We start from the raw sequence: 27,652 nt of genomic DNA on the forward strand, positions 1-27,652 counted from the left end.
GAAGGGCATCCAGCCATTAAAACAATCTGCTAGCTCCATTCAGTTGCCTGGACTCCACCTGGCAAGGGATTATGGGGTTGTTAAAAGATGATGACTTTAGTAATAAGCTGGACGTATTTGTCCTGACCCACGCCCTTTTCCAACAAATCAAACACAATCCAAAAGGAACAGAAGCCTATTAATGCTTCTGCAAAATAATTAGCTGCGGTAACCACAAGCCTTGCCAAACTGTGCAAGACTGCCAAAAGATAAGAGACAAGAAATAATTTGCAAAATAAGAATCTTCAAATACAAACTCAGGATACTGGAATGTCCATGAGGCTGGAGTTTCAAAACATCTTTGCCTTCTGCAAAGAATGTTCGTTTCACAGCTGGCTTTTATCTTCTTGGAGGGGCCATTACTTTGCAGCCTTACTCCTGAGTCGCCCGTGCCGTTGCAGCTGCTCTTTCCAGCGAGCAATCCTGTGTGCACGCGCACTTGGCACAGGCTCCTCGGGAACCTCCTCATTGCTGCTGCCAGCCCCCACAATCTCTGAAGGCAGCAGTCCACTCCCTAATGGTCCTGGCCCCTCATCTGAGTCCTCGCTCTCCTCAGCCATCCGCACCTGCTGCCGACTAACCACAACAGTATTTGAGGATGGAGAGAGGACTTAACTTTGCTGGTCTTTTAATAGGCCGGTGGAATATCTGTACTTTCTGTCTCAGGGAGACTTGAGACAGGTGGAACGGATGTTGAAGGAAGGTGAAGACTTGCAGAAGAGGGGCATCAATTGTCTAAATGCCATTTTATTGCTGAATTTTTGCAAGCTTACAGTAAAACGTGGATATTTGCTTATTTCGACAAGCGGCAGGAACTGCAGAGGGTTTTTACTCTACAAAGCAGGGCCTCAGTGAGTCTGTGTGCTGCCAAAGAGTTGTTCTAAAGGCCCTCATGCAAACTTTTGATGAGGGTGTAATAAAATTAGAGGACCTGGCAGATGGCCCACTTTCTTGCACATGGATGTGGACTGTACTTGCAAGCTGCAGCAGAGATTATTTTGCCAGACAATGGATAACGAAAAGCATCTGATTGCGGCAAAAATAGATGCACAGATAGATCTCAACTTACACGGTGAAATGTGGGGTTATTTTTTTTTTTTTTCAGGTTCCTTTTCTCCCTTCTGGCATTAGGTCAATTTTTCAATATATCTTTTAAGCATGAGTAATGGGCTGTTGAGCCAGTTTGGAGATGTGGTGAAGGCACCGGGCTAGAGACTGAGAGAGTTCTAGTCCCACATTAAGCATGCAAGCCGGATGGGTGACTTAGGACCAATCACCAGGAGGCCGCGAGTTCTAGTCCTTCCTTAGGCATGAAAGCTGGCTGGGTGACTTTGGGCCAATCCTCCTCTCTCAACCATAGGAAGGGAGCAATGAAAAGCACTTCTGAAAAACCTCGCCAAGAAAATGGCAGGGGCCTTTCCAGGAAGCCTCTGAGAATTTGACACGATTATTGAACGGAAGGAGAAATTAAAGACCGGTTACAGTTGCATCCCATTTTAAAAGTTGCATTAGCCCCCTTACAAACGGTTTACACAGACTTTCGACAATGTAAAACATTGAGCCCATTTTTCCCCTCCATATATATATATATGGAGTCATATATATATATATAAAATATATATATATATAAAAACCAGAATTAGGATTAACAACCACTTGGAGAAGCAATTTTCCCAGGGAGGGTCTTAAACTGCTGTAAAATCATGGGAAATTGAAGTTGTTGGTTTTTGTTTTTTTTTAAGGAAACTACTCAACACCTAACCTTTTTGACCTACAAAATTCTGCACAGTTCTTTACAAGGGAGCAAACACACGAACAAAAAAACTTGAGCAAGGAAACACATCCGTCGAGCCAGATATATCACAAGCAACTAGAGTGGGATAGACTTTAAATTTAAAATCTCATTAAATTGCCAAATGAAACAAAATTTAAAAAAATAAAGGGAAAAATGGGTGGGTGGGGAGACACTGTTGATGAATTAAAAACTTTTAAAAAAACTGGCTCCCTGGGGACAGAGTGACATAATCCTTTAGTATGAAAAGCCTCAAGGTTTTGCTTTTGATGTATGAGACATGGGGAAAGGGTAAATTTTAAGGCAAAACCCTCAGATTTTGTCGTGCTTCTATACCCGACCTCATATCTTTTTTGTTTTAAGCTGAAATCTTGGCTTCTCTCACCTGTTCCAGGTGCTACACAGGTAAGAAGCCTCACCAGAATCCACCTGCGAGATAACAAAACGATTGCTTCAAATTTAATTCTACCGTGTGGTTTTTTTTTGTCAGAAGTAGAATTTCTACAGCAGTGTGGGAACCAGGTCCCGGCATATGCAACCGTGTCTTTCTAGAATGCACACCAATTCCAAAACCATGAAGATGGGATCCATCGCAATTCCTGTTTGTCACCTTCTCATCCTGGTCAGGTGATGGGCCGTAGAATCTACAATGCTAACCAGGGTAGTCACATTCACATGTATTTGTAGCAGGCTCAGGTCACACCGGAATGAAACAATCTTAAGACAGGTCTGAAGAAGGTATTCTTGGTAGCATCATAGAGACAAAGCAGAGGATGTGTGGTAAGGGACAGGATTCCTGATGGATACTCTCTTTGGTTCTCATGTAACCTGCCTAATGCCTTCCATGTCGGTGGATTGTCGGAATGAACAGAGAACATTTTGGTATCCCACGCTGAAAACCTGAAATACTAACCTGGATACTGTAGAAGCAGAAAAATATAGGCCACCCAGCTTCTGAAGAATGATGGATAATTCATCCTAAGAAGGGAAGAAACCAAAAACCAGAGAAGTGTAACCCGTAACCATTTACAGGGATCAGTTCATCAATTCTCCATTAAAAGCATGTCTATCAAGGAGCATCCAAATTGACCGATGGGCCTAGAAATTTGGGGAATGAATGTTGTTGGGGTTTTTTTTTTTAAACACCTGCAGACCTTAGACTTTCTCAATTAGCCCAGGAGCTGTCAATACCCTTGTTAAGTGGGAGGGGGAAGGAGAGGTACTGTAAATTGCCTTTTTTTATATGATGGGTTCAAATGAAAAATGCAGCCTAATGATGGGTCAGGACTGAAGAGTTTCCAAGGTCAGCAGTAAATAGGATTTAACGGGAATATCACTCAGAGGAAGCGTTCAATCTTTTAATAACCTCAGTTTCTCTGTGATCGCTCCAGTACAAAGCTTTTGGCTGATGAGCTTTTCATTGTATGCTAAAATGAGAGCCAATTATTGAGCATGGAGAGCTCTTGTTGCAGAGACTTTAAACCTTGATTAAACTAATCCTCCTTTCTTCCCCTCCCAAACCAGCTGAAGAATACTTAACATTTCTTGACTGGGGATTTGAAAAATACAAACAAGGACGCAGAAGCTAATATTTTGTGTCACAAGCATACCCATCTTGCAAAAAAAATGTGTGTGTTAGTTGAGAAGAGGCAAGGAAAGAGGAGCTAAAAGCAAAATTACATAAATAAAACATACATCCTAGGTGATGTTTTAATTATTGGGGGGGCCCAGTGGAAGTTTCTCATGCATTATTGAATACATGAAGAGACTTTAAGGTAAAGTACACACCGTTTCACTACTATTTGCCAACCTGCCTCATTTGAAAGTTACATTACCATAGAGGCAAAATTTATGTTCTCCTGAAAAATGCAGAACTAAAGAACTGTAGAGCCCTTAACAAGCTTCTACTTCATTTTGGGGAGGGAGTAAAGTCCCTGCGCATAGAGCTCACATTTTCTCATGGAAGTCAGTTTCTGTTCCAAATCTGAATTAGGAGAAGCAAGGGATTGTGGTTATATACAGCCATAAAAATATTTGTCTTTTGACAGAATTCCCAACTCAACTTCTACTTCTACCCAACTGATTTGAAAATTAGCACACACGCACACTAGTGATCCACAACTCAACACGTTATCTTGCTAGCAACCTCTGTAACCGTTGAAGAAGCTAGCAAAATTTCATCTGTGCAGAATCTGTGCCCAATAGTCATACCGCCCCAAAGACCTCTGAACAAAATGGGACTTGGTCCTGAACAACTGTGGCATTATTCCAGTGAAAGCAAGTGCTTTTCCAAAAGGCAACATTTCGCTTCTACGGTTGTGAGGAGTTGAAGAAGCTTCTTGGAGGAGAAGCAAAATCTTTTCAAGGAGAAAAAAAAACAAGGAAACGAGCAAGTCCAGTTGCCTTTTGCAAAAACACCTTTGGGACAACCATGACCCGGAGGATTGACAACCTCCATAGACATGTAACCATCTTTGTTAATGTAGGGCTTGGTTGCAGTTATCTGTTTCTATCGTGTCTTGGGAAACTGGCCAGAGGGGGGAAGCAGCCTGATGTCAGTGCTCAAAACTCTCTTTTTTTTCTGTCTTTCTGACTCTGCGCATTTGCACACAATCACTGTTTTACCTGCACCGCTATCTGTCACCTTGGCTGAGTCTTTAAAGAGTATTCAATCAAGTTGCATAAAACCTGTCCTATGTATTTTGTGTGTGTACATGCCCAAAGAGAGGTGCTGCCTCATTAGGTATGCAGCTTAATTTTCCTGAAATGTTTGACAGCAACGCATTAATTACAAAATGTAGAAATTATATTATGTTAAGGACTTATATCTCATCTAGCAGAAGCATTTAAGTGGGATGATAAGGGAACAAGGGAGCAGAAAGCTCTGCCTTTTCCTCTATGTAATTGGGAACAGAAACTGATATTAGTAGACTTATCACATCCAATTCGCAATCAACTCCATTCAGTGTTCTCATTGCAGAGAACATGTTGCTTTTTATGTGGCGTCTGAGATATCAAACAAAATAAAAACAAACTAGATGGCTGGTCTTCAAAAAAACAACAGCAACATCAAACCGCTATCACAAACACATATTCGTATCCCCAAAAGACAAGAGTGTACAATGCAGAATTTAAAAAAAAAATCTTTCAAAACAACAAGTAATACAGATTTTAAACAGAGGCATATAAATATACGGAAAACAAAATCACCAACCTGGTTTGTGGTCGAGCAAAGCAAAATTGTATCTTGAAATCTGAAACCACGTTTTGATCAACTCTGGGAAAACTTAAGTCAGCAAAGGATGCATGTCAATAAACGTCTGCCAATGGTGAATGATTGATGCTTCCCCAAAAATCCTTTTTTTTAAAAAAAAAAATCTGAAGACAAAACTAAATAAATGGTTTTCAATGAATAACAAGTCCCTTTTGCGTCTCAAAGTCTATAATAATATGTTCGCTGATCGAAAGGCGAATCAGAAATGGGCTGCAATTCTGAAGCAATCTCTTTCTGAAAACTTAAAAAAAAACTTTCCAGGAGACCCAGAAAGGAGATGTCAAGGTTGGAAGAACTAGGAATGAGGCTGTTTTGATCAGAATCACTTTTCACTTAGGGGGGGAAAAAAAGTAGTAGAGAAAAAGAAAGCATCCCTTCCTTTGTACTACTGAGGGAGGGTCTATATAGGGTTACCAAATTAGCATTAAAGAGCGTAAGAAATAAACTCGCGCAGGGGAGAAGGACCTCTGGAGCCAAAGTAACTTTTTCCAAGCTTATAGAATACCCCAAATCGATGTGTAGGGAGGAATTCATGTGGATTTACAGTTTGCATGGATTTCTTACTTCGGGCTTTTGGTTTCAAAGAAAATCAAAAGAAAATCATTTCAGGTCTGTGAACGGTTTCAGGAAACACACCAGCTGACTTCAACAGCCAGAGGTTGACTTTCTGGACAGTTTTGAAGTCTTCCCAGAGCACAGCCACAAGCAGAGATGAGAAGCTCAAACTTAATCCAGCAAGATCCATGCGCATCAGAATTTATGGCTTAGAAACGAAATATGTAAATAAAATACTTTCACACTTTGTTTTTTTTTTTACAAAACTTAAAAGTTTATTGATATCATTCAATTGACTGCCTTATATTTGGAGCAAGTTCTTGAACACTGAAATACAATGCTTGTTTCTTGGAAAAGAGATATTATCTTTCTTCCACAAAAGTACATGAGTTTTAATACAAACAAAAGGGAAACTTTAGTGGATTTTCTATTTAACCATCTTGTCAGATATGTTTCCAGGTAAATAGATCCAGAAAAATCTTTAGGCCCTATGTATCTCGAATGAGGGCTTGCTGCATGTCACTGTGCCTTACCAACTATCCCAAGGTTGACCTGTATTGCCCTTTCAAATGACTTAAATCAAGGATCCTAGTCAGATATTAGATTTGGAAGTGAACTAAGCTGTCCTCTTCCTCACTGTTTGGTCTGTGCTAGCAAGAGAGTAAAACAGGAGTAGATTCTTCAGAAGAGATACTCCCTAATGGTAATTCTACATAGATGTCACGCTCTTATTTACGTTCAATTGCCTTGCTCCATTGGTGTAACTTCAGTTTTCTACCAAAAACTAGCTCTCGAATTCAATGGCACTTTTTCCCAAGTTGCAGCCTATTTGTCTACTCCAAATCTTTACAACTAGGGTACCGAACAGGGTGCAGCCCGGTGCTCAACCGTGTTCTGGAGAGCAGCTGCAGCTCCCTCTAGAAAGGACATTCTACTTAGCCATTAGTACAAAGTAGGGCTCCTTAGGAAACAGCACGTTAATCAGATCCAGGCTCACTAGCTCTCCACATGCTCAAGCACAGCTGGCTGGGGAATTCTGGGAGGTGGAGTCCACAGGTCTTAAACCAGCCACAACTGAAAAACACTGGTTCATGGAATTCAGCAGAGCGAATACGGTCTGCTTTGATAACCAGTTTCAACTCAAGGTCTAGTGGGGAGAAAAGGCTCAGGTTATGAAAATGGGGATGCAATCTATGTGATTTTTTTCAGAAACAAAATCACTGAGACATAGAGTTGCGTTAAGAGTCTTCAACCCTGGAGATTGCTAATGAGTAAATACGCTACGGGGTCTATTGCAAACGCCTTTAACTTCAGTGGATCCATATATACACGGCCTTCTCTGGGACTCCGACAGGAAGTTTAAACGCTCAAAGCAAGGGTAGAGATTTCAGAGGCCTATGTCATTTTGCTTGGGTTATTCTTTTAATTTCTCCAGTAATACTGGGGTCTCAACAGAACACACACACGCACACACACACACACACACTCCTGCCCATTCTTCACCCCAGCATTCCCTGTCAGAAAGGGATGGGGAGGTGGGGGAAATCACAAGTTCCTCGCTCAACTTAATCACAGAAGCAGAATTAGCTACAAATTTCCTACTTTGCATAATGTGAAGGCTAAATTGAGGTCTAACATGCACAGAACTTACTCACCCGCAGTAATGCCAACCAAGAGCCTTCTTTTTGCTCAATACCACGCGCAACTGCCAGACTCAGATATGAGCTGGGAATCACTTGCTATGGCTTGCTACCCAGCGATAAACAGCCCCCTGAGTTCCAAAGTTAATACTTCCCAGTTCCCCAGGTTTTTTTTCCCAGTACAAGACCATTAAAAATGGCAGATAATCACACTATTTTCTAATGCAATGAAATCTACAGATTAACCCGATTGTGGAAAGGAGGATTTTCTGACATTGCCCCACTTATCTTTAAAAAGAGTCGCCTTTCGTAAATAGGGGTCTTTGGGGGAAAAATATAAACTCCTTCCGGTGACCAGAGCCTTGCCACTAACCCCACCCCAAAAACCTCAAGAGTTTTTGTAGGTAGAATCGCAGCTTCCTACCAACGGGGTTCACTGCCCCATGGTGAACTTGGTAGTGCAGTTCAGAATATAACTTCAGACGAAGTCAATCTTCTTGCTCTTTTTATCCAGAAGAAGTCAATCGTTTCACTTTTTGTCCAGATTTTTGGATGTGGATGAGTTTAGGGCCCATTCAGTCTTTCAATACAAATGATCTCTACAGTATTTAGTCTCCTGGCTTCTTAACTACCTGCAGAGGAAGCCTCTAAGCACAGGGTGTCCAACCTTATCAATGTTTAAGACCTGTGCACTTAAAAACTCCCAGAATTCCCTAGCCAACATGGCTGGCTGAGGAATTCTGGGAGTTGAAGTCCATAAGTTTTAAAACACACTAAGGTTGGACACCCCTGCTCTAGCATAAAGGGGAGTTTTCATGTGTTCAACAGCAAACAGCTGTGGCATCTGGCTTATGACCGTTCTCATCCGATGACTAGCCCAACATGAACTGAATGATAATATTAACATTTTAAGCAAAACGCCAATGGTCAAAATCAGTTGTCAGTCAGAAACAATCTAGTGTGACGTTAGCGCTGGATGAAAGCAGAGTTGAAAACTGGCAAAGTCCGATACGGCATCTCCTTTTTGTACACAGCATTTTAAAAAAGCCCAAATAGGGAACCAATCAGCACTATGGGTTGAACCCAGAACGTCGGAGAATGTGGTGAATTTGACGCTAATGGCAAACCAGGATGATCCACAGATTTCGCAGCTGAATCCAATGCAAAAATGCAGCTGAAGTACAGAATGCCATTAACATTACTCTCCCTTTCCTGCTGCGTTTATCCTCCTATAATGTACCTAATTAAAAGATTAAATATTTGATGTAGCTTGGCTACTCCCAATGCCGACATAGTTTTTGCCTATAGTTACGTGCCAATTCTGTATAATTGCAGAAAGCTGACAGAATGTATTAGATGCAGACCTCAGCTTCCAAAGCATTTGTTTATGTATTTTTTTTTAAAAAAAAAAAACCAAAACAAAAATGGAAAAGGTTGAAGAAAAAAACAGGCTGTTTTGTTGTAGCCTTTTCTCTCTATATTATACCTAGCAGAATGTCAACTTAAGCAAACCCTCTTGAATTGCCTAAGTTATATAACCTGCAGATTTAAATAAGGTAAGTACAGCTTTTTTCCTAACTTAACTGCTCTCCAGAAGTCTGTAAGAGTCACAACACAGGAGACGTAAGGTTAAGGAAGTAGGTTTACAATTTAAGACTAACTCTCTTTCAATAATACGCACAAAAATATGAATCTTGGGTGAAATTCCTTTGCTGTCTCTCTCCCCGGCCTATTTAATGTTTCTTTCTAAGATACCAGCTACATGGATCGTGAACAGCACTACCATAGCATCAACATTGGAGCGGGGAGGAAGATAACGGTTCCAATGGATGTTCCATAAATTTCAGTGGCTGCCCCTTTGTACCCAACCAGTCTGTCAACCCCTACTAGGGTATTTGGTATAGTAGGACCACTGCTAAAATAATAGTATATTATTACACAAGTCTATCTTTCCATAAATCTTTATAATAAAATATCTTATTGACATGAACATTCCCCCATTACAGCATGTGTAAACACAAACACACAAATGCATCGATCAAAAATAAAACGCTGATTTGGGATGGCATCACAATGCTACCATAAGGGCATTTAGCTAAGTAAACGGAGAGGAAAGAACCTCAGCTTGCTATAGTTATAAAATCCAGATGATTATTCTGGAGTGACGTCCAATAGTCACAATGTGATGGAGAGCTGTGGCTTCACAAGGGATGGCGGTCCGAATGCTATTCTGTCTAAGCCGTTCCCTCTCTTTAATGTACAGAGAGTGGCGATGCTTCCTTTCCAACGAGAAAACAAAAGAACTTTCTTTTGCTTTCCAACAGTACAGATATCCAGAAAGAAGGGGGGAGAAACCCCCACACTCTGCAATTTATATAAAAAGGAAGCCCCCAGAGGGAATAGCAGAATCAGGGGATGCAAAAAAGTCTTCCTTTTGGAGCATAAAAGCTATCAACTCAGGTCAAAAGTGCACAGGTAATAAGAATCAGCCAGCTTCGTGGACATTTAAATGTACATGTGTAAAATGGATGGATTGAACTGCTTCCAGCTTGTCAAACTGACACGAGGAAGGAAGGGCAGCCCCCGACTGATTTACAAAGCAAACAAGTTTAATGCATTTCCAAGGAGAACCGTACAAGAGACCGGGAGCCTAAGAAAACAGGGGCAAGCATTTCATGTGGTCTTCGCGGCAGTGGCTGTAATCAGACGCCCACTGCACACATCCCAAGTTAAAATAGAATTGCTTTCAAGTTAGATAACAGGAGCTCATCCTACCGGAGCTGCACGAATCACGGACCACGTAAAGGGACAAGTCCCGAATAATGACTCGTGCATAAAAATGACCTACCTGGGGAGGACCAGGAATGGTTTTGTATGCTTCTATTGGCTTAAAAATGGACTAAAAATGAACCAAGCTGTCTTGGATTTTGGTTTCCATCTATGTATCATGATACAAAATTTGGAATTCAGGTTAAAACTAGCTATGGAAGGTTTCTAGTTGGTAGGAACCAGTGTCTATCCCTCAGCTAATCCTGCCACACGTTTATTCTAAGGATGAACTTATGGATGCAGGGTTTGAGAGGGAGAAGCATTCAAGCCACCCGAAGTGTAATTCATAGTAATAAGGAACTGAACATATATATATATATATATACCAGCACTACAAGGGATTTGTGATCTCTTAGCAAACTGCTGAATGAAAGTTTACTTCAGCATCCAACCAGGCAATGACTTTTATCAAACAGATCCATCAGTTGTTCTGCTTAGCTGCCCGACTCATTGGTTGTATGTCAATGTGCCATCCGTTTAACTTCTGATGTGCCCTGTGCAGAAAGTTTATCTATGCTACCTTGAAGAACTGGCAAACCAGGAGGGTTATCTAAAGGAATGCAGCTTTGTTAGTGTGTCCTTATTACTGTGCTTTGGAAGCTGTAGGTGTGTGTATGTGTGTGTGTGAGAGAGAGGGAAACAGTGTGCACACGCACGTTAAGCTCCTCTCAGCGTTCTCTCCTTCAGCTATCTGGAATCCAGAACGCTGCCGGATAATCCCGCAGAGCCATGTCTTGAAGAACCCTTTCCTTCCCAAAAAGGCCCCCCAGGAAGAAAGAAATGACAGACCACCCAGGTGAAGGGAAAGCAGTGCAGCCGTTTGTAATTGGAGTCCAAGTGCCACGGGAACAAGAGCTGCACAGAATCTCTTTCACACGTACCTTACGCTTAGGCGGTGCGGGAAGGCTGAATTCCCTGGCTGTAATAACCTCCGGGCTCAGAAGTGTACACTGAAGCAGCTGTGAGAGGCCAAAGGGACGCAGCCCACCTGCTCGGTGTCACGCCTCTGAGGAGCATCCTGTCACTTGCGCTCAATCCTGGTGCTATTTTATCTCACAGATCTGGACCCACTAACCTGGGCTAGAGAAGTGATCGGACACACTTCCAAAACGCCAAATCTCAACCAAATGAACCCAAATGAAACACCCCTGTCAGAAAGTCCCTTGGTGGTGTTACGTGGGTGGGGCGGGCGGGCGCGCACTCTGGAGCAGGCCTTCTGGAGCAGGAGAGGCTACTTGGCTCTGGAGTCCACGTAGATTTTGTCGCCATCCCGGATGCCGTAGGAGTGCAGGGCCCTCGAGTTGTACTTCAGCTCTTCGGGGCCAAAAGGATCTTCCTTATCGAAGTAGGTGACCAGCATGCTGCTGATGGGCAGCTGGACCACCGTTTTGAGTTGTTTCTTTAGCTCCGCTACCGTCTGATCTAAGCGGATGTTCATCTCCTTCACTTGGTCTTTGAAGTGAACCTCGACTTTGGCGCTGCTCTGAGGTCTCAGGTCGACCACCGCCAGTTTCTCCAGCTTCCCGTATTTTGTCACTAGTTCCTGATACCTACGAAAACGGGGCAGAGATACAACATACAAAAGTTGCTAAATATATTGCTTTATTACAAGGGTCTTCAAATTTGGGAAGTTTAAGACTTGTGGACTTCAGCTCCCAGAATTCCTGAGCTAACATGACTAGAGGATGAATTCTGGGAGTTGAAACCCACAAGTCTTAAAGTTGTCAAGTTTGAAGATCCCATATATATATATATATATATATGAGTCAGTTTTAAATTTCTGGCACAGCAGTAGGCTAGCCCCAAATTTAAAACTGAAACGGCTGGGAAAGTCTGACTCACAGACGAACACAATACAGAAGCCTGATGAAGGCAGATGAGATTCTGCCGAAACGTTGCTACAACTTTAAAAGCACAACTATAATGACGTGGGAAAATACCCGAACAAAGCTGAATACCATACATGTAAGTACCCACGAAAACTTAAGAAAAAATATCTCTCTATATATTTATATTTCCCGGGTGTTTTTGTGCCAACCTTTTGAAGCCAACTAACAACATCCTACAAACCTGGGGGGCGGGGGGAAGGAGGGAACCCCCAGAGAAACTCAACTCTTTTAAGGCTTTTTAGCAACCGGAAGATCAACTCTGCTCTTTGCAGGCTGGACAAGCAGAGACCTAAAATGTTCCTTAAAGCAAACTGTATGGACTTGGAGCCAGAAAGTCAACAGTCATGGGGCTGAATGCACTACTTAGTTTTAGGACCCAGGTACAATGTAGAAAACGAAACGGTCAGCCATTATGAACTAAAAAGGGTCTCACTGGAGATTAAAGAATGAACTAAGAGGTGGTTTATTTTAAGGATCCTGGATCCACGCCATTTTGAGTAATACTGGACATCCTAATCAGGTGCAGACCAGTGGCCCGTGCCATCTCCAATTCTGGCCCCTCATGGTTTGATTCAGGACCTGGCACCACCGGCATTTCCCCCAAACTTGGCAAAGGTGCCAGGTCCCAGCTCAATCAGCTAATATTCTCCACCCCCAATGAAGAGAAAGTCCAACGTGTAGACCACATACATTTAGGGGGCAGTACAGGTACAATTCCAAAATCTCACAATGTGCCTGAACTACAGGCAATCCTCAACCTATGACAACTGAGCCCGTGTTGTCATGTTAAGTGAGAGGTTTGCTAAGTGAGCTTGCTCCATTTTACGACTTGTCTCACCTCATTTGTTAATTAGTAACCCGGCGGTTGTACAGTGAATCTGGTTTCCCCCATTGACTTTGCCTGTCAGGTCACAAAAAAGGAGATCGCACGACTCCGGGACATTGCCGTCATAAATGTGAGTCAGCTGTCAACCATCCAAATGTAAATCACGTGACCACGGGGATGCAGCGACGGTAGTGTGAAAAAATGGTCCCTTTTTTTTTCCAGTGCTGAGCGGTCACTGAACGAACTGTTGGAAGTCGAGGGCTCCCTATAGTGGTAGCCCTGTGATCAAACTTCCACAGATATAGGGCCTTCAGCATGGTCCTGCCAAGCCGTCCTGCTGAATGCTGCAGAGATCAATGCTCCACATCCTCAGAGGGCTGGGGAGGGGGGGGGAAACATCCTCCCCCCCTCCTTCCCAACCCCTCTTCTGTCTCTCAGTATTCATTCGTTGGCAGAGTGAATCCTGCTGTCACGGCTTGCGTAGGAACGGAGTCAAGCTGAAATTTTTACCAGCTATTAATGACATAACTTTGGTTCAGCTTCTGCCTTTCTGAATTCCGTCCCTTTTGGCATTTGCAAAGGGAGGACGAGGCTGGATGGGAGAGGAAGAAAAAAATAAAATAAAGAAAGTGGGGCAGCAATGTCTGGATGGCCCCAAGTGTCCGCTCCCTCCCAGAGATAAATACCCTCTTGTTTATGCTGCTGGTTAGAGATTTCTGTCTTTGCTCCTTGTCTCTGCTCTCCCCTCCAGCCCCCTTCCCTCCCCAGGCATTTTTCAGATATCTCTCATTAATAATGAGGAAGGAGCATCTCTTCGGCTGGGCTGGGAAAGTGGTAAAAAGTCAACCCAAAGTCCAAGGTAGCTGAAAAGATAAGCACAAAGAGTGGTTAAGATTGGGGAGGGGATAACATTTCAGAGTCTCTAAGGGATGCCCTTAGACTGAAAGCCCCTTTTGTTTCGTTCTTGGCTCAGGCCGGAATCCGGGATCGCTGGCTGCTGTGTCATTGCTCCTGTCAGGGGAGGATGGGGCCTGGCAACCAGGGAGGGAGGGAGGGAGGGAGGGCCTTCCCAGGGGACTCGCGTTAAAGGCAAGGACATTCTACCAACAGCAGAGCCTCTGTCTGTCTGCAATATTTTTTGGGGTGGTGGTGGTGGTGGTGTGTGTGCTGATGAAGCGCCCTCGGTTTTCCCCAGCATCTTGGACAAAACCAGCTTTCACAGAGGTCGAGTGTTCGGAGAACGGGCTGCTGTGCTTGGCTCCACAATTAACGCGGAGAGAAAACTCGGTCCGTTTTTGGCGAAGCGACGATTTGGGAAATAAGGAAGACCGTGTCCTCTGAGCCCCGCGATGGCTGACGGCAGCTAAGTCAATGGTGGAAAGTGAAAGGCAGCCTTGCTGGATGGGTTTCAACACCTCCATGCATTCCGTCACTTCTTGTATAATGGGATCCATGGCTTGTTCAGCCAGAGCTCTGAAAAAGGATTGCTTTCCCACTGAGGTGACTGCAGGCTCTTGCTACCAGAGAGGTAGACCATGCCAGTGTCATCAAAACAAAGGAGTATCCAAGGGTGCTGGAGATTCCACAATTCTTTTCTCTCTCCCTCCCACCTAAGGCCGGAACTTCTCACCAGATGATAACAGATAAGAGAGTTGGGAGGGATTTTGGAGGTCTTCCAGTCCCTGCTCAAAAGCACGAGACCCTAGTCCATTCCAGACAAACGGTTGTCCAATCTCTTTGTATGAAACAAAGATAAGAACAACGCAGAATTATTGGGGACAGCAAAGCTATTTTCCTCAAACTGGATTGAAAACTGCTGGAATCTGGGTTTTTTTTTTTTTTTAAAGCTAGCTTGTATTCCAAAGTGAAAAAGTTTCCATTTAACAAATTCATATCCTGTCTTCTTCCTGGGAACACAAGCTGGAATGCACAAGGCCACTCATTTCACTCCCAAAGGCACAATTCTGTTAAACAATGCTGGGTTAAAATGAGTAATTGGTCCGAGGCTGCTGTATAAATTTTGAGGTCCCTTGGCTCAGCATCTTAAATCTGACTGTATTCAAGCTCCCAAATTGTAAGATCTTTAAGTTCATCTTTACTCTAGTTGTATCTGGGAAGTGCGTCTTTTGTCTCTGGATCTAACAAGGGCACTTAAGCAGTCAGAAATGACACAAAAGATCTTTTCATTTGTAATCTCACTCTTAGGCAATTCCATTGCAAATGAAATCTGTGTGGGCATTTTAAACAAGCTGTAAAGATCTGGTGAATTAACACCTTGGATACCAGGATGGCAGCTCATCAGTTTGCAAAAATAAGGGGGGGGGGGGAAATAACTCCTTTGGGGAAGATTGTGATGTTGCTATTAATATCACAATTGTTAATAATTGTTTGGAGGATGTGGTCCTAAAAGTTACACGTCAACCTTGGAAGGGCAAGAAAGAGAAAGAACCTAAAAGGGAAAGGAAAGAGGGTAGTAATCAGAAAACTGAGTTTTTTGGGGGGGAGAGAAAAGTCACGAGAAATGAAATTCAAGCATGAACTAAAAGATGCAGGATGTGAACCTGAAGCTCAATTCTTTGTGGATGCCGCCTCGGCTATTCACGGCCCTCAAAGGGCCCTGAAATGGCATCCTGGTCTGGTGGACTGGAAAGCCAGTCTCCAGTGAGGGCGAAGGTCTCTTCAAGACCCCACACAGATGAGGCCATCGGGACAAAGAGGCCATTGAACAATCAGGCTGGGGGAGGGAAGCCCAGGGTTATTCAAAGGCTACAAACTGAGGAGGGGGGGGGGGGACAGAGAGAATGGGGGAGACAAAAGGCAATTTTGCCATCTATATTAACCTGCTGGGAACAGATTGGGGGACCCCTGCTGAGGCAAAACCAAACCAAAAATCATGGGAAACTCATTGGAGTCGAGTGTTCAAGAGACCTTTTAAGATTTCTCTGCCCCGAACTTCTTAATATCTTTTTCTTCTCTGGAATTGCCTGACCATTCACTCTTGAACTCATTCAAGGGCCTCAATATCTGGTTTAGGAAGGGCAAGCGAGGGTCGAAAAGCTGAAAATGCAATCAATGCGGACTGGGTCCATGTACGCCAAGTTGGGATGACTCTTTGCCCGTTGGCTTTAGCTGCCCCCTTCTCGCCGTTAATCAACCCATCCCCATGCATCGTATCGTTCTACTCCATTTTCCCTTTCTACCCCTTCCTTCCTCTTGCTTCAGATTGCAACTTTCCTGACAGCCAAAGCTCGACTGTCCTCTTAATTATTCATTAACAATGTGCTACAAATATTGGCAAAAAAGCATTCAGCCTTGGCCTGTTATTTACTGTCTTTCCTCAGCCCTGGAAGTGCTTACCGATATCTGTAGCTGTTCAAATGGTAATTTACTCATTTGCGGCCTTGCAAGATAAATCGGTAATATATATGAGGCTCCACAGAGAAGATAAATGAGATTCAGCCGAGGCTCTGCAGCTTGCCGAGGGTTTATCGGGTGAGTGACTTAGCGCGCAATTCTGAACCGGGGACACCTCAATTTATATTTCGCGTCTTCAAAACTATGCTAAATAGCCAAAGTTTTTTAATTCGTTCCGCAAACTTCTGGGTAATCCCTCACCTGAAAGGAGCTTCTTCCTGTGGAAAGTCCATGTAATAGCGGATGAAAAATCTCTCAGAGTCTTCTCGCTCTCCATCCATTATGACACTTCCGTTCAGCTTGGTGATTGATGGTAGCCTGCCAAAGACGAGAAGAGAAAATGTTAACAGCTGAGCAAGTTTGGGGGGAGGAAAAAAACAAATCCCCAAATAGTCAGCGGCAAATATTGTCTTCTCAGGAGATTCCTGCAGAATCTGACACCCAAAAATATAGCCGTCAGGGAAACTGCATTTTTATAGGGCTCCATACAGAGAGAAATTGATTTAAAATTGTGCATTATGACTTGATTATAAATATATCGGATGACTTCCTAAAAGCCTTCCTTCTTGCGGACTTTTCAAGACAGGTTATAAAATGTTGATAACTTAAGAAGAGGCTGTAGAAATTTGCTATTTACTGCTTCCCCATTCTGCAGTATTGATGTGTGAGAGAGGGAGGGAGGGGAGAGGGAGCGAGAGAGAGATTTTCTGTAGTCCCTGGGTTAGTCTGTCACCCCAATCATTCCAGATGAAGAGTATGAATAGAAAGATAGCTGACTCTCTGGGACCTAAAGGACAGCGTCCAGATCAGGTGCTGCACACACTTTAGGCATTTTAAACACTGAAGAAAATAATGAAGGCAGAACTGCAGAATACGGGATCAAAGGTTTTCTTTCTTTTAAATCAGTACCTATCGGAGCACAGCTCAAGCAACTGTCTGTAAACTTCTCAACATTAATTTAACATTTATCATCAGTGGCTTTTGAGATTTCAGTGAGGAGATGACGACCGACCGGCATATGTGCAATGGGTGTTGGGTGTAATCTCATTGCAAAACACAAAACACCAGAGGGGAAGACTATGAAGTGAGCCCATTGATAGGGTCCTCTCTCTTTACCATCGATTGACAAAGGCCTGTCTTAGTTCCTGTCCTTAGCCATGATGAGTCATCTCCCTGCCTGCAAAGCTGTAAAGTGAGACACTGAAGTGCAAGTTAAACGACTCATCTGAGATTAGGGCTTTGCTGTGTAGTCTTGTTGATTCTCCCTGATGCCCCAGGCTAGACGTGAAGATGGAAGGGATCAATTTTAGTCCAAACCACTGAGGTATGTTTTTTTTTTTGTAAAGGAAACGGTAGATAATGGTTTTAAATAAATAAATAAAATCTGCAATATAGCGAGCATCAAAAATACCAATTGGGAATCAAGCAAAAATGGCCACAAAGACGCAGCAGTCTCCAAATACAAGAGATTTATGATTCCACCCCCAAGGCTATGATTGTAGTCCTTTACAACAGAGCTCCGTAAGATGGTTTGCCAGTCCACTGCCACTTATATTACACAGAACAATTTTAATTCACAACATAGATTCCTTCCCTCCCCTTCCCCCGTTTTTTGATTCACTCACAAAACTGTGAAGTTACAGGACTCCACTATCTTCCAAGTCCCTCTCTGAGACTGAGCACCTTAGACTGAAGTCACATAACAATGTTTAATCGTATTAAGGCTGGATCTACTACAAAATCTCCAGACCTGGCTATTACCAGCTTCCTCCGCTCCTCAGTGGTGTACGGCTGAAGGAGAGGTATTCCCAGCAACCTCACTTCCTCCAGCTTGGGGAAAGAATTCAGTTTGTCCACATCTTCCCAGGAATGCAGACCTGCTTTAAAGAAAGGAAAGGCTCAGGCAAGGAAAACAGGCAAGTGAAGAGGGGTAACGTATAATAGTAGGTCAAAGTTGTGCTTGCGGGAAAACTATTCTCAGGCCGAAACTCAATGAGGAACAGAATAGAAAAAGAAATGGCTCAAGGTGCAGGCAGACACACATTTTTCAAACATTTCTCTATTAAACATTTCTCAAATGTAAATAGAAAATTACTGTTACCAGGGAGTGACATCTGAACAGAGATTTCTCCCTGCTGATCTTATACTTACATGACTTATATTTTGTTTTTGTTTTTTGTTTTTAAAATGTCAGCCTTTATAAGTTAGATTATTTTGGGGAGTTGTTCAATTACTTTCACTCTCTGAAAATAACATTTCATTTCCACCTTTGCTGCTCCAATGAAGCTGGTGATTAATTACTGAAAGAGACTGATGTATTTTGGTAAAAACACAGCTACTGGATTAGATTTCTTGGGAAGTTAAGGCTTTGGCTTATGGTACATTCTCATATTCCCAGCAGTACGAAAGTAGTAAGTTAAATAAATCAGTAAAACCCTGTTATCGTTCAGTGGAATCACAATTCAAACAAATGGAAGCAATTGAATGGAGTTATTCTTAAGGAATAATAATACTTTTCTGAATTCTTGAGCGATGAAGTGTGGCGCTTCAGATGCTGAAGAGGACCCATCTCATTTTTCTAAAAGGTGTTATAACTGGCCAGTGTTCTCCCTCATCTCTAAGTCTATGACAAGAAAACCATCTAGAGCCAGTTGACATAGCTACGATATCAAGAAAGTGTAAAGGGAAATGACGAAAAATATTTGCCTGCACGAATGAAGGGTGTTGAGGTTTAATTTAGGAAGGAGAACAAAAAGAAGGGTAAATCTTTCAGGAGAGCCAACTCCTCTGCCAATTGTCTTGTCATTAGGTGCTCCCTTACTGCATGCACACACACCGATGAGGGAACTTACGCAACAGGTTTTAAAGCCTCACTAAATGTTAGTGCCGCATGAGTTGCTAAAAACTTTACGGCATGAAGAGAGTTAATAAAATTATCTTTTCCATAATACTAGATTTTTTTGGCTTACACAGGATCAAAAGGTTGAGTGACTTGCCATAAAGAAAGTTATTTCAGAACTTATGGCAACTATAGAAATCACAATAAAAAAATAGATAGTAAAGATTGCCAATTAGGATACAGATCAGGCAAAATTCTCAGGATAAAATGATTAATGGCCCTAGGGTGTTACTCAGGATTCTGATAATTGGTCTGATGATTCTTAGGTTGACATGACAGAAATAAAACAATTAAGGCCTCAAGACTCACTAAGACTTCATTAAAGAAACCATAAAGCTTGCAACCGAATAGGTGCTCATTACCACAGGATGTGTGAACAAGTATCTTTGTAATTTCTACATTTTATCTACTGTGAGTTGTGTCTCCTGTTAGGTGATTAAGTGAAACTAAGAAAACTATATATGCTTGCTCTAAAATGTATTTAAGATTCTTCCAGTCCTATAGGACCCACACCTTTGTCCAGTCTGAATAAACATGTGACCAAGAGAGAATTTGGATTCTGCCTCTATGTTCCTGCCGAGCCACACTGATTTTCCCTGCCTAACAGAGGAGCCATAATTTATTTCCATGCTTGAGGGAAAGTGTGCCTCTACACAGCAGAAGGATGCTTTCCGGAATATCTATGTGAGCAGTTTGGGAACAGAAGCCTGGATAAGCTAGGCCTTTGTTCAGATAGGCCTCCTATATTGTTCCTTTATATTTCATCCAAGGTCTCACCTGACTTGTGCAGACTGATGGATCGCAAGTTCGGGAATAGCCTTGCCAGGGAATCCTCAGAGTCTTCGATGGTTGACAGACTGTTATTGGCCAGAACCAAAGTATCTAGCGATGGAAACATTATCCCCAGCTTGCGGATCTCGGTCCAGTCTTTGAGATTATTGTCAGTTATGTGGAGCAATTTGAGAGAATTACAACAAGCTGGAGAACAAGACACTGTATTATAGTCGTTAAGGCACAGGAAGAGTTCCTCCAAGCTGCAGGGAGAAAATTCCAATTAAAACTTGCAGCAAAAACTCTATGCAATCAAGTTAAGGTTGGTTTTAAGGAAAAGACACATTGATGAGCTATATCACTATTACCCTGTTTTCTTAAAGATATGACCTACCCTGAACGTAAGTCCTAGCTTGATTTTTACACCTGTGCCCACTATAAGCCCTACCCCCAAAATAAGCCCTAATTAAGATCCTGCCCACTCCAGAGTGCCCGGGTAAAAATTAAGCTAGGGTGGGGATGTTGTGTGTGTGTGGAGCTGCCCTACTACTTACCTTTAGACAGTTGTAGCCAGGCCTCGCACACCCCGACACCTGCCTTGACAGCCCATTTCTTCTGCAGACAGCAAGGCTGGCAAGGCTTTCCTGAAGGCCTCTGTAGCTGATTAAACAAAGCTCCAGATTGATCCGGAGCTCTGTTATCGGCTGCAGAGGCAAAGGCAAGGCAAGGCAAGGCAAGGCAAGGCAAGCTTTGCCGGCCGCAGAAGTTCTTGAAGGCCTCTGACAGCGAGAAGGAGGCTGGGGGGCGATACACGCAAGTGAAGTTAGTTAGTGGATGATATCCCCCCAAAGTAAGACCTGGTGCCTTTTTTTGTGGCAAAAACAAAAACAAAAGCCGGATCTTATTTTCGGGAAAATACGGTACTTGCAGCAGCAGCAGCAGAAAAAAGCACTTTCAAATATCTCTTCCTAGGGGAAAACTGCTGGGGGAAAAAAAATCTGTTGCCCTTGTAATCCCATCTCTGGATTTCTGAAGGCATCTGCATTTGGTTAGTTAGTCTGAGAGCAGAAAGTTGGATTAAATAAGCTTTGGTTCCACATGAAGGAAAACGAGAGTTGCCAAGCTGAAAGGAACCTCCGCCAGACAACGCAGGCCTTATAAAATATGTAAGGAACATTTAACTGGAAGTTGTCCTGCACTCTCTCTACACCCCCCCATTTAGTCTCAATCAAAAGCCAGCCTGTCCATTAGCAAGCTATCTGATCCGATAACCGAAGAGCAGAAAGGCAGAATGTGGACTGCCCTACTGGCAGTATCTGTTAATTTGATAAATTTACGGATAAATGCACCAAGCAGCTTAGCAGTAGTTCGGAAACATTGTCCAAATGTGGTCTAAAACTTTGGAAGTAGATAGATCTGCACAAACCACAAGTGGCTCTGTGATGTACTCTGCCTAAGGATGGATATGCTGTTGAAGGCTTCTCAATGGAAAGAAAGAACTTTGCAAATAGATAAGTGGTTTATTTCCGAACCCAGTTTTTTGCTGGATCTAGTGCGCTGCCAGTATATGGAGTTTAAGATATACTGAAGCTTTCAGGACACAAACACACACACACACACACACACAAGCTATAATCTTACATCAGCATCTTACCCTCATTATAAGGGAGTAAAACTAAATTTAAGAGACTGAACCTCTTGGAACACCATTCAGTAACATGTAAATAAAATCACAATGACAAGAAGCTGCCATAATAATTGTAACAGATTTGAAAACCACGGCTTTTTGTTAAAATCAGGCAATCAGGCAGGAAAGCTCCTTCGCCTTCCTTCCTTTAGGATAACAATTTTTAGTAGCCAAATGTAAAACCTTCTAGTAAAACCTTCCACTACCTTTTGTAGAGTGCCTTAACTCCTCCGTTAATTTGTAGAGTAACAAATTGATGGAAATATAGCCACTAGGTATAAAATTGGAAATTGCAATGCATCCAGACATGCATAGAAACCAACCAAGGCAGGAAACCAAATAGAGTCAACCGGAGTATAGACAGGGAAATCTACACTCCAGATTTTGTAATGAACCCTAGGTTCAGCTTTAAAATCAACAGTTCTTGGTTGGATTTTCTTTGGAGGTTTGAATCTGTCAGCCGGCGCAAAGTAAGATTCAAAAAGTCAAATAGATAACATATTTTTGAGGGCCCTGTCCACTATTAGTCTGGAACAAAGCAATTAGAAGGCTCACTTTCATTTTTTGGAATTTGTGTTTTGAGTTTAACTGTTGTAAGTCCTCCTCCTTCCTTAATCTCTCTTTGTCAGTTAACCCTCAAAACCCTACTTCCTTTAGGCTTACTCTGGTAATTCTTGCAGTATAGTGTGAACTGTTTCCCAGGAAGCTTTGCTGTTGTTGAGCACAAGCTTGCGAACACCAGAGAAAGATCCGGCACACTTCCTTTCTAAAACTGACAAATTCAGAGGATTGGAACTCAGGTTCAGAAACTCCAAGTGAGGGACATTGGACACAATTTTACTGACCTGGAAGAGAAGGGAAGAAGGGGAAAAAAAATCTGTAATCAGATCTCGAATAATATTAAAACCTCCCAGCAACCTTTCCAGTCCACTTCCCTGAGTTGAAGAATGATAAGGATTCTAACAGCATTCAAGATAGTTATCTGTAATTCATACCGTGGCCATTTGGAGATTTAGACTGATTGGTTAATTGCTTGTTCCCCTCAATGGTTCAGTTAATTACATTCTTAAAAAGACTTGATAAGGGGGAAAAAACAGCTACCTGGCAGGCTTCTAAAGAAAAGAACAGCGACTATAGAAAAAAAATAACTTACAAGTGCCAACATTTTTCAAAGGACTATTTTATCCAGGGTTGCCCATCTTTTCTGCAATCCCGTATGCGCCAAATACCATTTTAGTAAATAATTTTGATTCCTGAAATTGATTAATATTTGGGTTTCTCCCCCTTTGCAAACAACTTTCTAATTCTTTTTAACATTTGAAAATGAAAAACAGATGGCCAAAAGGCAACCAAACAACCTTTCCGTTTTTTTTGCCTGATTATAATCCAAAGCCTTGCCGCAGGGAAACACGGAGGGAAACACATATACAAACTACTAGAGAGCATTTAGAACAATTATGCAAAATTTTGGGCAAACCTGGATCCATTTTTTTTGAAGACACATAGGCTAAAAGAGGGACAACAATAATGAGAGTCAGTGGGATCCATCAGAATTCTTAAGTATAAAAATTAAGAGAATCAACGAGTTTCATTAACCATTAGAAATTTCCACTGCTAAAAATCCCATTCTGCCTTCTCTCCAATGAGTGGAAGGTGAGCTACATGGGGATATCACTTCATGTTATCCCCTCAAGAGCTGTGGGGAAGGTTGGCTGAACCGAGAGAGTAGAACTAGCCCAGGGTCATCCAGCCATATTTTATACGCTTGAAACTTCATCTCCCCTGGCCCAGTCCAAACATCATTCTAATGCAGGCATTAACAGGTCCCCCCCAAAAGGAAAAATGACAGCAAAACACAGAACATCTTCTTCCCTCCCACTCTTGGATGGTAGCTGAGATTATGAAACTGTAGCTAAAGGCAACAAACTGATGAGGGGAGCTCAGAAGAGAATCTCCAGAGGACAGATGAGCAAGAAAGAAGGGGTAGCCCGCTTGAGAAAGCCTGAGGTTTGGAGGAAGAAATGGAAGGAGAAAGTACTAAACCAGGGGTCCCCAAACTTGGCAACTTTTAAGACTTGTGGACTTCCAACTCCCAGAATTCCTCAGCCAGTTATGGGAGTTGAAGTCCACAAGTCTTAAAAGTTGCCACGTTTGGAGATCTCTGTACTAAACCTTCCAGATATCAAGTCCTTGGATTACCCTGGGCAAGGACATTTGCTCCAATAACTCCAGATGCATCCAAAATTAATCCATCCGGAACAGCCATCTCTACCTGCAGCAAAGACAGCTGTTCTCGTTACTACTCAGAATGAAGTTCGCATAAGCTGCTTTACCTCGTGCCAGTCTTCTAATTTGTTGTCAGAAAGATCCAGTTCAGATACGTGAGCACAGAAGGCAGCTATCTCCTTCTCGTCTCCTGCACAGGTGATCCCACAGCTGTTCAACACCAGCACGCTTGGCAGGTTGAGACGGTCTGGAAAAACAGAGCCAACAGGAGGCCCTTATAAGGAGTCTCGTTTTTGTAGAGCAATGTATCACCTGCCCATCCAACCAAATCTGATCCAGAATACTTTTTTTAAAAAATGCCGTATAAAAATTAGATTCCATTTATGTTGTCTGATGAACTCTACCTAATATGGCTGTTTTTAAAAGATACTGTTTTGTTATTATGCAGCCCATGATGCTCTTTGATGGATGAAAGTGAAAAGTGACTCTTAAATACATAAAACTGTAAATTACAATGTCCTAAGAGCTTATGAATGTAGTTATTTGGTTTGGGATGACTATGTCAAAAGATAAAACACAATAAGCCTCTCCTTTGAATCCTTCTCTAGATTCCACATTTGCACTTTATGAATACCAAGTAATGTCCCTCTTCACAGTTTCTTATCATCTACCTTAATGATATTTTCAGTAGGTACTTCAGAAGCAGTCTTGGTATTTCAGAAATCAATGAAACCAAATTACTCTGGGGAAAAAAATCTATCAAAATAATAGTAACTTTGGAGACAAATAGAAAGATGAAAGCACAAGAGGTCTTCTTTCTTCATATAAAAGATGCTTTCCTGGGACTGTATACCATCGGATGAACTGATTATTCAAAAAATAATGGTACGTGCTGAAATGGACAAATTGACTTTAATAATATAAGAGAAAGAGGAGTCTGAATACTATACAATTTGGGGAAAATGGTATAATTGGATTGAATTAAGAAAGAAAATGAAGGAATTAAAGATAAGCAACATAGATTAAATGTATATATTCACACAAAATTGTATATATTTGTAAGTATGTACAAAAGATAGAAATTGTATGAGATAGATGTCACAAAACTGTTAATGTCATGGTATTTATTTTTCGTTTTATTTTTAAAATATACAAAAGACTAATAAAGTTTATTTAAAAATGAATAAATAAAAAGGGTGATGAGGGTATGCGCACTGAAGAAGCCAGCAGTATGCTGCGGCATACCCTGTGATATTCTGCTGGATAGAAGCATTTTAGTAAAAACATAACCTTGACTCAGGGCCAACATTGCTTTTCCATCTTTCTGAGGTACCTGAATGAAGAAATCAGAAGAATAACCAGATTTCTCCCCCCACCCTTTACGGTGTCTCTGGAAAGGTTAACTCTGAGTGACATACAATACATTTTGTCCCCGACTGACTCAACTTATTTTTGTTCTTTTCCGTCACATTCATTTACTGTCAATTCCACCCAAATAACCTGGCCTGTATTTTCTCTTTGGGAATGTCTGCGATAGAAATCAGCCTGACAGGAATTCAAAATCAGAATTGAGGGTGGTGGGTCAGGGAGGAAGGAGTGAATGCACAGTCAGTGCACCCAAAAATTCTTTGCAGTCCAGAAAGAAACTCTGTTTCCCTTCCATCCCTTTCACAGAAGAGGGAGAACAAAGAGTAAATGTAGTACATTTTAATCCAAGCCTTGCTCTAGGGAAGTCAAAAGAAAAAATGCAGCCAAAAGCTGTACCTTTCATAGGTGAACCCTGAGGTGTAGCTGGGACATGCACGCCCATTCCAGGACCACGACGATAAGGGAAGTTTTCCGGGCTGTATTTTTCACAAAGAACTTGCATGAAGCTTCTTCCGCTTGGCTGATCCATTGTCCCTTCCAGAAATGCTGTGGTTCAAAAGATGGGAAATAAATGCCTTTCTTCCACTGTCAAACTTAAAACACATCTTTAGACATTTTAATTTGGGTGAGTGAATGCGTTAAAATTCACTAAACGTTTGGAAAGCCTCATACAGTAAGGATGTTATTTAAAAAAAGCCAATTTACTCCAAAATCAAATAGTGAAGGAACTATTCAGTGTGGCCCCTGTTGAGATGAAGGCTTAGATCAAGTATGTCCAACCTTGGCAACTTCAACTCCTAGAATTCCCTAGCCAGACATGCTGAGCAGGGAATTATGGGAGTTGAAGTTTACAAGTCTTAAAGAGCCAAGGTTGGACACCCTTGGCCTAGATATTCAAGCTTGAAAGAAGGCATTTGGAATGCCTGCAATAACACTGAGGAGCTTGTATGAGGCTTTGAAGCATCCTCTCGTGGCCACTCAGGGAGGTCAGGAACAGGTAAGTGGGATCCAAATGGACAAAACAAAGCCCGTGCAATTTAGCTCCTTAAACCATTCAAACCACTATCAAAATAAATGCTTGTGGGAAAAAAGAGGAATGGAGAGCAAAACTTTTTGTGAATTTCTAAATTCAGTCACAAAATCAATACTCAATCAGCACAGAATATACTATCTAGAGCAGCGGTCACCAAGAGAAATCTCACCCCCAGAGCACACACCCCGCAAAGCAATTAATCCAGGCTGCACAGAAACACAAGGCTGCGCCACCCACATGGCCCGCGGGAACCCTCCCCGCCTATTCACTCCTTATCCGGCAAACTGGCCTGCTAAATTGCTAGTTTTCCCGACCATCAGCTGTTTGCTGTGCCGGGAGATTTAGATTAGCTAGGAAGCAGGAAATGGTTGGATTTCTTGCTTTTTAGCTAGTCTTTAGATCTTCGGCTCTGCTTTTAAGCACAGCCGAACCTCCCTTAGGACTGAAGGTTCTGTTATTCGGTGCAGACTCACAGCAAGCAAATTTTATGTGACAGACTGAGCTAGCCGAGGACAGATAGATAGATCTCTGAATGATTCTGTGAGCAACTCAATCTGCCTGCCTGCTTTGGGGTAAAAGTTGCTCTTTTTTTAAATAAAAAATTCAATATTTATATAAATATTTATAATATTTACATACAAGCCATGCCCAGCCAGTCACATGACCACCAAGCCACACCCACAAATTAGGCCATGACTACAGAACCGGTTAGTGGTCCCTGGGATTTAAAATTGAGTTTGGTGGTCCCTGAGGTCCAAAAGGTTGGCGACCCCTGATCTAGAGCGACTAATAAAATAACTATAGTAACTATAGTATCTTGTCGTTTGTAGATCTTATAAACTTATACAAACACACCACTTTCTTCTTCATTGTTCTAGTGTGAATAGGAGCTGGGCATAAAGCATTCAATCTGCAAGATGTGTCTGTATTGTTCCAATTTATTGCAAATGTCAATATTTGACAGATGGGAATAGAAATAACATACAAATTAAGACACTGAAGAATTAATCAACACCAGAGATGGGCAGAAGGTAAATGTGTGAGTGATGTACAATTGATCACCCAACTGTTCAATTGTAGCAGCAACCAACCAAGTTATTTCCCTCCATTCCTGGAATTATAGCAGATGAAGTGATGGAAATATGAGCTAAACGACTTTCACATGGGAGACTGAAGGGAAAAAGTGTCCAAATTCTTTAAATCGTAGGAGCTTCAATTGGTGGATTACTTGATCCCACAAAAATAAATAGTGCAAAATGTCTCAGATGTTCCCTACTTACACCAGATGGTTATTTTTTAGTCTCAGCATCAGCTCTCTCGGGAGTTACATGTATGAGTTTCTGAGAATCTTCTTAGCCCTTCATTTTATTTTTCCGGGAGGGAAAAGATCAGCCATGTAATTCCCTGCAC

At 42.1% G+C, this 27,652-nt stretch overlaps 1 protein-coding gene and 1 long non-coding RNA gene across 3 annotated transcripts in view; one reads left to right on the plus strand and one right to left on the minus strand.

Moving 5' to 3' along the window:
* LOC148125063 (uncharacterized) overlaps window positions 1-27,652 on the plus strand; it is a 558,115-nt gene that overhangs the window by 393,873 nt on the left and 136,590 nt on the right. The gene's annotated exons all lie outside the window — the stretch shown is intronic.
* LOC113441953 (tubulin-specific chaperone cofactor E-like protein) overlaps window positions 1-27,652 on the minus strand; it is a 75,751-nt gene that overhangs the window by 42,318 nt on the left and 5,781 nt on the right. Inside the window, exons 2-9 of one of the 2 annotated variants that reach the window (XM_087939156.1) lie at window positions 27,523-27,646; window positions 25,606-25,755; window positions 23,949-24,088; window positions 22,279-22,460; window positions 19,935-20,191; window positions 18,009-18,135; window positions 16,460-16,576; window positions 2,745-2,809 (exon numbers count right to left, since the gene is read on the minus strand). In XM_087939156.1, the coding sequence (XP_087795282.1) occupies window positions 2,745-2,809; window positions 16,460-16,576; window positions 18,009-18,135; window positions 19,935-20,191; window positions 22,279-22,460; window positions 23,949-24,088; window positions 25,606-25,738 (1,021 nt within the window). In that variant the 5' untranslated portion in view covers window positions 25,739-25,755; window positions 27,523-27,646. Of the gene's footprint in view, window positions 1-2,744; window positions 2,810-5,905; window positions 11,680-16,459; window positions 16,577-18,008; window positions 18,136-19,934; window positions 20,192-22,278; window positions 22,461-23,948; window positions 24,089-25,605; window positions 25,756-27,522; window positions 27,647-27,652 lie in introns of those variants that run through there. The other variant, XM_087939155.1, reaches the window with a different exon arrangement.

The sequence above is a fragment of the Pseudonaja textilis genome, chromosome 9 (assembly GCF_049901715.1).
Source record: "Pseudonaja textilis isolate UNSWEBS1 chromosome 9, rPseTex1.2, whole genome shotgun sequence".
NCBI classification, from domain to species: Eukaryota; Metazoa; Chordata; class Lepidosauria; order Squamata; family Elapidae; genus Pseudonaja; species Pseudonaja textilis.